The sequence below is a fragment of the Schistocerca piceifrons genome, chromosome 4 (assembly GCF_021461385.2).
Source record: "Schistocerca piceifrons isolate TAMUIC-IGC-003096 chromosome 4, iqSchPice1.1, whole genome shotgun sequence".
Lineage (NCBI taxonomy): Eukaryota > Metazoa > Arthropoda > Insecta > Orthoptera > Acrididae > Schistocerca > Schistocerca piceifrons.
Genome location: NC_060141.1, coordinates 606,114,152 through 606,128,181, shown reverse-complemented (window position 1 = coordinate 606,128,181; position 14,030 = coordinate 606,114,152). Strand labels below are relative to the sequence as shown.

The 14,030-nt window shown below is 43.1% G+C and overlaps 1 protein-coding gene across 1 annotated transcript in view; it reads right to left on the bottom strand.

The window, feature by feature from the left end:
* Positions 1-14,030, bottom strand: part of LOC124796047 (lutropin-choriogonadotropic hormone receptor-like) — a 503,184-nt gene that overhangs the window by 227,015 nt on the left and 262,139 nt on the right. Inside the window, exon 4 of the mRNA XM_047260133.1 lies at positions 1,911-1,988. Coding sequence (XP_047116089.1) covers positions 1,911-1,988 — 78 coding nt within the window. The remainder of the gene's footprint in view (positions 1-1,910; positions 1,989-14,030) is intronic.

The window sequence follows — 14,030 nt, the reverse complement described above, 5'->3', positions numbered from 1 at the left end:
GTGACACTCCCTCCTACCAATATACGAAAATTTCCGACTACACGAACTATTCCCGATATTCGACCTTTTTGGGCTCTACCACTTGGACTATTAAGCCACCAGCATAGTCCACTATTTTGTAAAAATTATTAATTTAACCGTTCCGTGAGGGTAATGAAAGAAAAACGACTTTTGTAAACGTTACACTAAAACTGAAGGGATCGGTTGGTAGGACATGGTCTGAGGCATCAAGGGATCACCAATTTAGTATTGGAGGGCAGCGTGGAGACCAAGAGATGAATACACTAAGCAGATTCAGAAGGATGTAGGTTGCAGTAGTTACTGGGAGATGAAGAAGCTTGCACAGGATACAGTACCATGGAGAGCTGCATCAAACCAATCTCAGGACTGAAGACCACAACAACAACAACACACTAAAACTAATTATGTTGACAGTTCGATCCAAACATAACCCTTCTAATCATCATAGTTTCGCAGTCAGAAGACTGAGGAATACATTGATGTAATTAGCTTTTCTTTATGTTGTTAAAATTAACAAAATTGTTGGATAAAATTTAATCAAACGTCAATTTTATAATCTGTAAGTGCTTTAGTAAGCCGGTGGCGGATAATAAGGCCAATCAGTGAAGACCAAGGAGGGTTGAATGTGGTAAATAATTTGTGCAGTCGCAAATTTTGTACAGTGGCAGGAGGGGGGTGCCATGGACTACATACTAGAAATCCTGACCGGTGAGGCCTGAATGCTGAATGTAGGGGGTGGGATGCGTTTGGAGATGAATTTTGTATCTCTTTCTTGAACAAATCGAAATCTAGCGAAAAAGTATCCCAATATTAAATTTAAATACATTTTTTCTGTTGGACTAACAGTTTGTGTGTAGCGGCTGGGAGAAAATAAAAACTAGTACATAGTTTTCGAGGGCCGGAAACTAACATTGTGGGTTGTTTAAAACACCAGTAGAGGCAGCTGAATAGCACTGTGTAAGTATGAAGAGAATCGCGCATGTCCTCTAACAGCGTAATCTATGAACTACTCCGAAATCATATCACTGCAGTGCAATGAAGATGTGACTGGAAAATAGGTACAGCTTTCGGGGACATGGTTTTCATTTTCCAGCTCAATTTCTAGGCGTGTACAGGTAACAGCATTTTTTGTACAACGCAGTTAAAATAATGCAGCTAATGATGAGAGGATGTGCAGTGAGATTTGTTATCTAGAACGGACCAGCAGAATTCAAATACAACATACTTAGAAATATTCCCGCGCCCGGGTTCCCGCGTTCGATTCCCGGCGGGGTCAAGGATTTTCTCTGCCTCGTGATGACTGGGTGTTGTGTGATGTCTTTAGGTTAGTTAGGTTTAAGTAGTTCTAAGTTCTAGGGGACTGATGACCATAGATGTTAAGTCCCATACTGCTCAGAGCCATTTGAACAATTTTGATACTTAGAAATACACATTTGTTACAGGGTGTAGAAAATAAATCAATTCCGAAGATATATCTCCCTCTAATTATCCTCATTTACTATGTCGTTGACCTCCCTTAAAATGCTGTATGGCTTTCTTTGTATATGTGAAAACTATTCATGTAAGCTAAACCGGAGTCGACGACATGTAGTTGTGTTGTTCAATGAAGAGCACATGTCCATCTTCAGTGGTTCGTGTCGTAATCTGTGTCATTAAATATCAGTGGTTAGAAAGACACTGATGCATAATTTTAGTTTATTTTAAATGTGTTTTAAATGTGTTTTCACTATCTGAAAGTCATGACTAACGTAGAATGCCATACAAAAAGCGCTTGGAGCTACGTATGTTGTTGGAGAAAGCCAGCCTCTTCCACGTTGCTACATATGTTACATTGCGTACTCTCATAGACTACTTAAAATTACTCTAGAATCTTTGACTGCTATACTCACAGAATTTTAAGATTCGGCAGCTCCACTCGAAAGACCGTCGCTGGGATGGTCAGAAGCGCTGGTGCTTGGTAGATATATCTGCAACGTAACAATATGAATATAAACTTTTAGACATGCACGGTACGGGACACATATGGTATAAATGAAAATCATGAAGTTTCTTTACGAACAGATAAAAATGGTATTAGTAGAGATGGTTCATGACGTTTAAGTTTATTACTCCTTTGCTACTAAGTCTATTCGCAATATATTTCGCGGGCAGTAGCCACTTATGCCGATGAATGCGGTTCAAATGGCTCTGAGCACTATGGGACTTAACATCTGAGGTCATCGGTCCCCTAGAACTTAGAACTACTTAAACCTAACTAACCTAGGTAGGATTCGAACCTGCGACCGTAGTGGTCGCGCGGTTCCAGACTGTACCACCTGGAACCGCTCGGCCACCGCGGCCGTCTATTAGTAGAGATATCAGTAGATATCTTCCGCACTATGTTGTCGACATGCAATTCCTCGTCTCATTTCAGGCAGAAATGTTTTAGGGATAACTAGCCCGGCAAATAGGTTTAATAGAAATGCGATTAAAAGAACTATACTCTGGCACGCTGTAACATTTGCTGTACTGGAGCTGTCCCATTAGCTCAGTGAGAGGAGGGAATGGCGTGGGAACAGGTATAAGGATTCGCTGATATTCGTGTCGATTTGGCATTTTTTCAGTTAAAGCATTAAATCGTATCCAATTTACACCTCCGCAATGCGGTACATTGTGTATTTCTTTCCGTTGCTCTTACCTTTATTGAATCTTTAAGGCATAACATGACTTCTTACACCCGTAAACGACCACTGTTTCGTCCATGACACAAATGAAGCCAATGGATGTGGTAACATCATGTGCATCCAATGAGGTGCAAGAAACACAACAGGTAATCAACACTGGACAGCACAGTATGCTATTCACGATAATTCCATTCTGTATGTTCTGACGTCTAGCCTTATACTCACAGACCCAGCACGTACACGTAAGACCAACGTTCACTTTACAGAAGACGTTCAAAGCGCCTACCTTGCATTTGCCAGGATTCGCCATTCACTAGATCGTACTTTCCTTGACGCTACGCAACACACTTGCATCGACCATTGCGAAGTGGCAGGCAAACGAGTTATCAGGTCGTGTACATCTATGGTCGGAGTACTATAGACCTGATGTTTTAGGGCCCCAAAAATAAAAATCTAGTGGATTATGTTTCGGACAACTTAGGGGCCAGAGCATTGGAACTCCACGACCAATCTACACTCCTGGAAATTGAAATAAGAACACCGTGAATTCATTGTCCCAGGAAGGGGAAACTTTATTGACACATTCCTGGGATCAGATACATCACATGATCACACTGACAGAACCACAGGCACATAGACACAGGCAACGGAGCATGCACAATGTCGGCACTAGTACAGTGTATATCCACCTTTCGCAGCAATGCAGGCTGCTATTCTCCCATGGAGACGATCGTAGAGATGCTGGATGTAGTCCTGTGGAACGGCTTGCCATGCCATTTCCACCTGGCGCCTCAGTTGGACCAGTGTTCGTGCTGTACGTGCAAACCGCGTGAGACGACGCTTCATCCAGTCCCAAACATGCTCAATGGGGGACAGATCCGGAGATCTTGCTGGCCAGGGTAGTTGACTTACACCTTCTAGACCACGTTGGGTGGCACGGGATACATGCGGACGTGCATTGTCCTGTTGGAACAGCAAGTTCCCTTGCAGGTCTAGGAATGGTAGAACGATGGGTTCGATGACGGTTTGGATGTACCGTGCACTATTCAGTGTCCCCTCGACGATCACCAGTGGTGTACGGCCAGTGTAGGAGATCGCTCTCCACACCATGATGCCGGGTGTTGGCCCTGTGTGCCTCGGTCGTATGCAGTCCTGATTGTGGCGCTCACCTGCACGGCGCCAAACACGCATACGACCATCATTGGCACCAAGGCAGAAGCGACTCTCATCGCTGAAGACGACACGTCTCCATTCGTCCCTCCATTCACGCCTGTCGCGACACCACTGGAGGCGGGCTGCACGATGTTGGGGCGTGAGCGGAAGACGGCCTAACGGTGTGCGGGACCGTAGCCCAGCTTCATGGAGACGGTTGCGAATGGTCCTCGCCGATACCCCAGGAGCAACAGTGTCCCTAATTTGCTGGGAAGTGGCGGTGCGGTCCCCTACGGCACTGCGTAGTATCCTACGGTCTTGGCGTGCATCCGTGCGTCGCTGCGGTCCGGTCCCAGGTCGACGGGCACGTGCACCTTCCGCCGACCACTGGCGACAACATCGATGTACTGTGGAGACCTCACGCCCCACGTGTTGAGCAATTCGGCGGTACGTCCACCCGGCCTCCCGCATGCCCACTATACGCCCTCGCTCAAAGTCCGTCAACTGCACATACGGCTCACGTCCACGCTGTCACGGCATGCTACCAGTGTTAAAGACTGCGATGGAGCTCCATATGCCTCGGCAAACTGGCTGACACTGACGGCGGCGGTGCACAAATGCTGCGCAGCTAGCGCCATTCGACGGCCAACACCGCGGTTCCTGGTGTGTCCGCTGTGCCGTGCGTGTGATCATTGCTTGTACAGCCCTCTCGCAGTGTCCGGAGCAAGTATGGTGGGTCTGACACACCGGTGTCAATGTGTTCTTTTTTCCATTTCCAGGAGTGTATATACCTGGAAACGCTTCATTTACACATTCATTCTGAAGTGTGGTTTCAGTACGATCTGAAACCGTAGTTGTCGCCGAACACCAATTGGAACGTTTTCTAATCCGTCAGGCAAACTATTGCAAAGAAACGTACGATACAGGGGCGCATTCAGCGTGTCCGACAACAGGCAAGAGCCCTAAACAACACCCCACAAAATTCCACCCCACAGCGTTATGCCAAAGCGTGCCTGAAAGCCACGTTCACGGCTGACGTGTGAATTATGTTCTGACCACTAATGACCGTTGTGGAGGTTGAAAATACCTCCTCGAGTGAAGCTAGATTCATGAGACCATATCACTTTATTTATCGAATGTTCGTTATCTTCCACTTGGTGCAACAGCCGTTTATAAAACTATTTTCATCAAATGTGGTCTTCTGCCTGCTGGTGCTGAGTTAAAGTGTAATGATATGGATGCAGTTCTTAATCGTGCAATACTTCAAGGAGCAGTCTTTGAGATATCTGCTACTGATAAAATTCATGGCGAAGCCTCAAGCTATCGTTTATTGGGCACAATTCGCGACTAGTTTCGTTTGATGACCATTATCAAGCTTATCTGGCATAAACGGCGGGAAAGCCCACATCGACAGCTATTTACAATTTGTACAGAATCCAGATGGCAGTTATAAAAGTTGAGGGACATGAAAGGAAATCAGTGGTTGGGAAGGGAGTGAGACAGGGTTGCAGCCTATCCCCGATGTTATTCAATCTGTATATTGAGCAAGCAGTAAAGGAAACAAAAGAAAAATTCGGAGTAGGTATTAAAATCCATGGAGAAGAAATAAAAAGTTTGAGGTTCGCTGATGACATTGTAATTCTGTCACAGACAGCAAAGGACTTGGAAGAGCAGTTGGACGGAATGACCTGTGTCTTGAAAGGAGGATATAAGATGAATATCAACAAAAGCAAAACGATGATAATGGAATGTAGTCGAACTAAGTCGGGTGATGCTGAGGGAATTAGATTAGGAAATGAGACACTTAAAGTAGTAAAGGAGTTTTACTATTTGGGGAGCAAAATAACTGATGACGGTCGAAGTAGAGAGGATATAAAATGTAGACTGGCAATGACAATGAAAGCGTTTCTGAATAAGAGAAATTTGTTAACATCGAGTATAGATTTAAATGTCAGGAAGTCGTTTCTGAAAGTATTTGTGTGGAGTGTAGCCATGTGTGAAACATGGGCGATAAATAGTTTGTACAAGAAGAGGATAGAAGCTTTCGAAATGTGGTGCTACAGAATAGTGCTTAAGATTAGATGGATAAATCACATAACTAATGAGGAGGTATTGAACAGAATTGGGGAGGAGTTAGTGGCACAACTTGACTAGAAGAAGGTATCGGTTGGTAGGACATGCTCTGAGGCATCAACGGATCACCAATTTAGTATTGGAGGGCAGCGTGGAGGGTAAAAATCGTAGAGGGAGACCAAGAGATGAATACACTAAGCAGACTCAAAACAATGTAGGTTGCAGTAGGTACTGGGAGATGAAGAAGCTTGCACAGGATAGAGCAGCATGGAGAGGTGCATCAAACCAGTCTCAGGACTGAGGACCACAACAACAACATGGCCTAGTTACATCTGTCAGTTTGTATCTAGCTGTCAATGTGGACTTGCTTCTTGAAGAAAATTTTCGTACACAGCTGGTATTGTGAGAAATGTTTTATGTACTATGGTGGGCTTAAAAAAGCAAATTACTTTTGCTCATATTACGGTATAAATTTCCTGCTGTTTATGCCAACTAAGCTAGATAATGGTCACTGACTATTTGGCGGCTGAAATACGCCCACCTGCAAACACACATATATCTGCAACTGCCTCGCAATATCGCGGGTAGTTCGCCGAGGTGACTGGAGAACGATTTCAGGAATGTTGTCCATTTGTGGAGTACGCCTTGTCTTTGGACGACCTCAGTTCATCACTTGTGGACGAAGATCACCGGTTTTCCGAAGGCGTTGCTCCAGCTGACGAAAAACATTCTAATCGGGATGGCGCGTTTGAAGGCACTGTGGACCATACGCACGAGCAGCAGCAATTTGGTTACGGGATGCACCCAGCACTAAAAGCATATCGACACATTCATCGCTTCCTTACTCCATCGGGAAGCCAGCTTACATGAACTTGACAGGACCATTAAGGATGAGGTATTGTGTGCGGTTAGTAGACACTTGCACTACAATTTAGTGGATCCCACCGTCATGTAATAGATTGCTGTCACGATGTCCTGCTTTTAAACGGCAAGAACTGTGGAACGGCCGTCTAAAAATTTAAAAATGATTTTGACGACTATTCGAACGCTATCTTGGTGGATCCGGGTTTGATGTTCCAACTGTATACTCACCCAGCTACGGCGGCTGGTAAAGTAGTGCGGAGTGATACAGGTTCCTTTGCCCATTCCGATGCGCTGCACGTTGTGACGGTGTTGCCACCTCTTAGGTTTCACACAAGTGTTTTTAAAATGCAACCAATCTGATGTTGCTAGATAATCTCCTGTCTTGAATCCGGATGAGGAATAGCATGCCGACCTCCAAGTGTGGCATTTTTTCTTCATCCTATGCATATTCTCTGCACTGTGTTATGATTAGTAGCTTAATCACTGCAGACGCACAAGCAAAGTTATGATCAAAAATCGTCATTGCAAAATACAGAAAGAAATTTGTAAATTTTGGACTAGTGGTTAACGTACGTACTGTGGTGTGTGCCGTGTCGTGTCATGTAGAATGTCTGCATGAATAGTGTTATTGTATTAATTTATTGTAAAGAGATGCGCACTCTGTGAAATGTATCACACGAATCTGATAAAGCTTATTTATGCGCAGTAAATCTTAGTATGTTGTCCTAGTTTAATACTGTTTGCGTAATACGTTACGCGAAACTTTCAGAATATACACTGAAAACAATCTGCGAGGATTCTACAGGTAGCTAGCTTTACCGCTGAAACATCTTTTAATTTGAAGTAGCATGCACATACGTAATAGCGTAATAGCAGTTCTCTTTGATGGTAAGATTATATTAATTGTTCATCTGCTTTATCAGAAAATACATCTCACCTACGCGCGCAAACTACAACCACACGGTATTAATCTGTCTTTGGCGGTTATAGCTATAAGTTCCGGCTAGAAAACTCTCAGGGATATCTTTTTATTAAATACCGAATATAGTTCTTTAACAAAATATCCAGCTATCGTGGGGTACGTCCTAGCATGAACAATTGTGTGTACCATCTCGTAATATTTGAAGCTTCTCTCGATAAATATTTTCTTTCTTTAAATATTGATAAAACATCGTCTTGGCCACAGATTCTATTAGCACAAACAAGCGCGATGTTTTTACACAAAATTCCTTGAAATTAAGCAAAATACCTATCAACTCTGAAGCGGTATTATTAGTCAGTAATTAAAACTTCCGGGCTAAGAGGCCGTGGTCCAATAGTAGAAATACTTCTCCCTGACGTTTCGCTGCCAGCTGCGGGCAACATCATCTGAGGTGACTCTACGACTGGCTGCTAGGCCGTGGAGGTCCTGTTTATATAGAGCGTGTAGTATTTCTACTATTGGACCACGGCCTCTTAGCCCGGAAGTTTTAATTACTGAAGACGCCGGCCGTGAAAGCCTACACGCTATGATTAGTATTATTAGTATTTTTTCAAACAAGTGTAAGTTGAATATTATTAATCAGTTGAGAACTATTGTAAAATAACTTTTATCACTCTTCAGATGGCCGACAACAATATGAATAGTATCTGCATCTGTTCCGTGTCATTTAAAATATTCACACACACTTCTTAAAGCGTAGGCTGGTGGGGTTAGCAAATACTGCAGTAAGGGAGTACAGAATTAGGTAAAATTTCATCTGTTGCTTGAAATCAGCAAGTGTTACACTTACAGCAATGGCGTCTGGCCGCCAGCACGCTCAAGATGTATCATCAAAAATCAAAAAAGAAGAAGAATAAGTGAGAAAAGAAATCATCAGCGCATTTGTTCTAAGAATGACAATGATCATAAATATTAGTTTTCCATATAGTAGTTCTTTGTAGGTCATGGCACATTTAATCAATGTTTTTCGTAATATTTTTGTAAAAAAAAGTCCATCTTCATCAGTTTCTCACACTTTAAAACTCGTAACGAGGTTTTTCGTGCTAAATAAAGTTCACTCCCACGAAAGTTTAGCGCACAATTGTTTGCTCCAGAAGGCAAGCAGACAATATCATTACAACTGTCATGTAACTTTCTTGACATACAACTTCGTGAGAGAGAGAGAGAGAGAGAGAGAGAGAGAGAGAGAGATCGAAAGCATGTCTGTACGTCCTCTCAAAGCGAGTAGTGGTTCCGGGAACGCCTCCTACCATAACAAAAGCATTTCTTATTCAAGGGGTAATTACGTAGCTGGAAGCTACTTGTAAAGCAGAAGGCGTCGTACGTGGAATCCAGCTAACTGTTATTACAGGAAAAATATTCACTCGGCTGACTCTTAATAAAGAGCGCATTAAAAAGCTTTGACTTACGGTACGATGGCGCTAAATCTCCATTTTCGAACGTTCGAGCGGGGTAATTTGATTAAGGTGGGCATTTAATTTACACAGTGGCACAAAAAGTCGAAAGAGATTTCCTGTGTCGCTGTTGAAAAGTCAGTGGAGAGCAATATTTTGTAAAGGTAATCATGATGTGTCTCTTTCTGGAAAATACTACATAGTAAAACAGCAGTAGCTTCGAAACTCTTTCTTTGCACAGGATATGATGGAATTAATCCATAAACCAATAGACGAATTTCAAGTAAAGTTCGTAAACGTATCATTTACTGTCAGGCAACAATCTCTGAGGGTGTAGGAACCACCTACCTAACGTAATTCAGGAGATATGACGTCATAAATACTAAGGTGGCTGAAAATCTATCGCATCATGCATGATGTTTAAGTTTATTACTCCTTTGCTATTTAAGAGTCTATTGGCAACATATTTCGCAGGCAGTAGCCACTTATGCCGGTGAATGTACCTACACAAATACATAATTGTACGACACGAAGTTCAAGCGACATAACTTTGTGAAACCACAGATGCCAGAAAAGTTGCCGCACTATGCACGAAATGATAAATTTATTTTCTACTACTAAGGTACTCGTAGAACGCAATGAAATTATGGAAATATCTTACAACCGTCAGCGCTTTTGACAGCTTTCAACTGCGAAGCGCAAACCGGCAAGGCGAAAACGTTAGTTGTCCAGAGAGCTATGATTAGACATATCCGTAGAGACCATTGCAAAATCGAGTTGTAGACATGTGAAGCAATTACACCCAGCGTGCAGAAACTGTCCGGTATCATGTTTCTCCATTTTCGTGCTGTACTTATACATTTGTACATCATGCGTTTTCGTTGCACGGATTTTCATAATCTCGGAGCTATTTTCACGAATACATTGAAATGGATTTTTTTTTTCGATACAAGCACAGTTCGTGTTTTTGTTTCAGTTTCTAATAAAAAATTGGGAAAATTAGTATCTGGGCAATGCCTGGTTTGTGAGCTAATATACTGATAATTTTGCTGTATTATACACTGAAGAGCCAAGGAAGCTGGTATACCTGCCTAAAATCGTGTTCGGCTCCCGAGCGCACGCAGAAGTGCCGACATGCCATGGACTCGACTAATGTCTAAGTAATGCTGGAGAGAACTGACACCATGAATCCTGCAGGGTTGTCCATAAATCCGTAAGAGTACGAGGGAAAGGAGGTCTCTTCTGAACAGCACGTCGCAAGGCCTCCCAGATATGCTAAATAATGTTCATGTATGGGGAGTTTGGTGGCCAGCGGAAGTATTTAATCTCAGAAGAGTGTCCATGGAGCCACTCTGTAGCAATTCTGGAGCTGTAGGGTGTCGCATTGCCCTACTGGAATTGCCAAAGTCCGTCGCAGTGCACTGAGTCGTATTTAGACGTATCAGTTGCCCCATATCACGCCAAATGCATTCACCCCACACCATTAGAGAGCCTACACTAGCTTTGATAGTCCCCTGCTGACATGCAGGGTCTGCGGATTCATGAGGCTGTCTCCACACCCGTATACATCCATCCGATGGATACAATTTGAAACGGGACTTGTCCGACCAGGCAACATGTTTGCAGTTATCAACAGTCCAATGTCGGTGTTGACGGCCCCAGGCGAGGAATAAAGCTTTGTGTCACGTAATCATCAATGGTACACGAGTGGGCTCCAAAAGCTTTGTGTCGTGCCGTCATCAAGGGTACACGAGTGGGCTCCAAAAGCCAATACGACGATTTTTCGTGGAATAGTTCGCACTAACGGCCCAGCATTGAAATCTGCAGCAATTTATGGACGGTTTGCATTTCTGTCACGTTGAACGATTCTCTTCAGTCGTCGTTTCTCCCGTTCCTGCAGGATCTTCTTTCGGCCGCAGCAATGTCGGTGTTTTGATGTTTTACCGGATTCCTATTATTCACGGTACACTCGCGAAATGGTCGTATGGGAAAAGCCCCACTTCATCGCTACCTCGGAGATGCTGCGTAACATCGCTCGTGCGCTGGCTATAACACCACGCTCAAACTCACTTAAATATTGAAAACCTGCCATTGTAGCGGCAGTAACCGATCTAACAACTGCGCCAGACACTTGTTGTCTTACATAGGCGTTGCCGACTGCAGCGCCGTATTCTGCCGTTTTACATATCTCTGTATTTGAATACGTATGCCTATACCAGTTTCTTTGGCGCATCAGTCTATTTTTTATCAGCTGGTAATTAATAAAAAGACATGAATAGCGGTTTTTCTCGTAAATACACTGTCCTGGAAAATTTTAGGACTGGATAAATAAGGAAAGATAACATATTAAGAACTAGATGGAAATGAATGAAAGTGTGAGGGCATGTTAACAGTAGTCTCCTAGCAGTGCACAAGTCAGTTGAGGGAACGGGAGAAGACAGCGTGTACGTCAAAGAGCGAACAAGTACAGTGCGCTGTCCCGGTGTTCTTCATTAAAAGATCGCCTGGAGACATCTGGATGGTTCCACGAAGGGAGAATCATCGGTAAATGGGAAGAAGGATGAAATGTGATGAGTGCAGCACGGAAATACGGTATTGCTAACAGTGTCTCGAACTGCTTGTGTATTTTGGTTTGTTTTCGTTAGCAAAATTATGTAACTAGTTTAAAATGTTTTTGTAACATAAGTAAACGACAATTTTTTTATGGAGTATGGATTCAGTAAATTCAGTGTCTAGATCCAGGGTCAAAGCTTTCAGATACCGTTGGTAGACACAGGTATATCTGCTGCTCCTCTTCGAAATAAAGGTACAACATAAAGGGATTGGTGGGTACACAGAACGCGACTGACGCTTTCTCCTTTTAAAGAAAAATTTCCGTGCTGCCATTCATCGCCAACGATTGGATGCTTACTAAGTGATTATAACGACAAGAAAGCAATTAACCATGGTTTGGTAACACAGATCTGATGAAGTCAGAACGAGTGTTCGAGATGGGCAAATATAAGGACTGCCGAGAGGGGTACCACATATTACAACACTTACTGTGCCGCATAGTCGATTGAAGCCTTTCGTAACGTACACGTAAGGCAAATTGAGAACGAACTGCCGGCCGCGGTGGTCTAGCGGTTCTAGGCGCTCAGTCCGGAACCGCGCGACTGCTACGGTCGCAGGTTCGAATCCTGCCTCGGGCATGGATGTGTGTGATGTCCTTAGGTTTAAGTAGTTCTAAGTTCTAGGGGACTGATGACCACAGATGTTAAGTCCCATAGTGCTCAGAGCCGTTTGAACCATTTTTTTGAGAACGAACTCAACATCTCCTTTGGTAGTGTAATGGATGAGCTTTGTGTATTCCTTTCATTTCCCGAACAGACCTTTTCTTTAATGTTGAGATAAGAAAAAATAAATACGTAGCTGGTACAAAAACTAACATAACAAGGTATAGTACCTTAACATCACAGAAATTTTGCAAGCAGCACGAAATGTGTTGTTACTTCCAGATCCCTAGTGTAGAGGATAGATTAGCCAGCCATGATGGTGGTTGTGGTGGACATGAACGTGCCGAGGGCAGAATATCAACGATCCACTACTCCAGGGTGTGGATGAGCAGTGTTGCGCTCAGTATGTGGCTGCTAGATGCCCGATGAGGTGCAGGTGAAATTGTATTGACAATATTGTATTGTATTGTATTATTCAGTATACATCGGAATGGTTGTTGTTACCCAAGTTAGTCAGCACCCACATATCGTCGATAGTGCACGCATGCTGAGGTAAGTTCTAATTAGGGTGGCAGGGTGGTTATGGGGACCAAACTGATAATAACTGGTTCAGTCCACTTATAAAATGATAGCTATGACGATAAGATATCCCAGATAGCACGTTACGCCTGAGGCAACGGTGCGAGGTATGTTCAAGATCGCCCCTCCCCAAACCCTCAGGGAGCCTCTACCCCCTTCTGTTCTCCTCCAGCATCTCCTTTTTGCCTCTGAACCAACAAGACTCTAGCTCCTTAATCTCTCCCTCCCCATTATATTACCAGAACAAATGCATGGGCCGTACCAATCAAGGTCGGTTCACTATGGTTAGAAACCTATTACAGTCATGCTACTTAAAAAATCTCTGCGTCATTTCCGTAATTTACGAGATAAGATAATATGACATAATAGCGTGCAGCTGAGTTATTAAAATTTTCTGATATAATGGTATATCTTGCAAAACGGCGGAAAATATTAGTCCACCCACTCCTCTAAACGAATTGTGTGTGAGATTGTGTTGGCTCATTCCACATTGGAAGCTAACATTACTATAATCAATGGTCGAAAATGGCCACCATCAAGTTTTGTATTTTTGTCAACACAAGCAGCAGCAATGTGTTCAGAATTTTCTAATAGCAACATTCCATATCTATTTACAGTTTTAGCCGAGTTTTCCACAAATACCCACTGTAAGTATGAGACAGAGTAATTACCACACTGCAAATTGTAAATGAATTATGCAGTTTTCCCATATTAAACAACTAGCAAGATGTGACATTTTTTCAAGTACACTCTTATTCCTCATGACGCAAATAACACGCTGCAACAGATATATGCCATATCTATCTTATCCACACATTATTAGTGTGATGTTGCTGTAAGACTACGATTAGGACATTCATAAATAAAAGAATGTCCAACTATGTACACCCACAACACATCAATTTTTCCGCTATTGAGGACGTCTTTTCTCGATAGCATTGGCAATGATGCAGGTAAAAACTGTGGTATCATGTATCGATACCACGCCATTGACATATGTCAACAGTTGCATATGAAATGCCTAAGCAAGTGTCGCATCTGAGAGAAGCTGCATCACTGATCTATGTCGCTCTGGCTAATGTCTAAA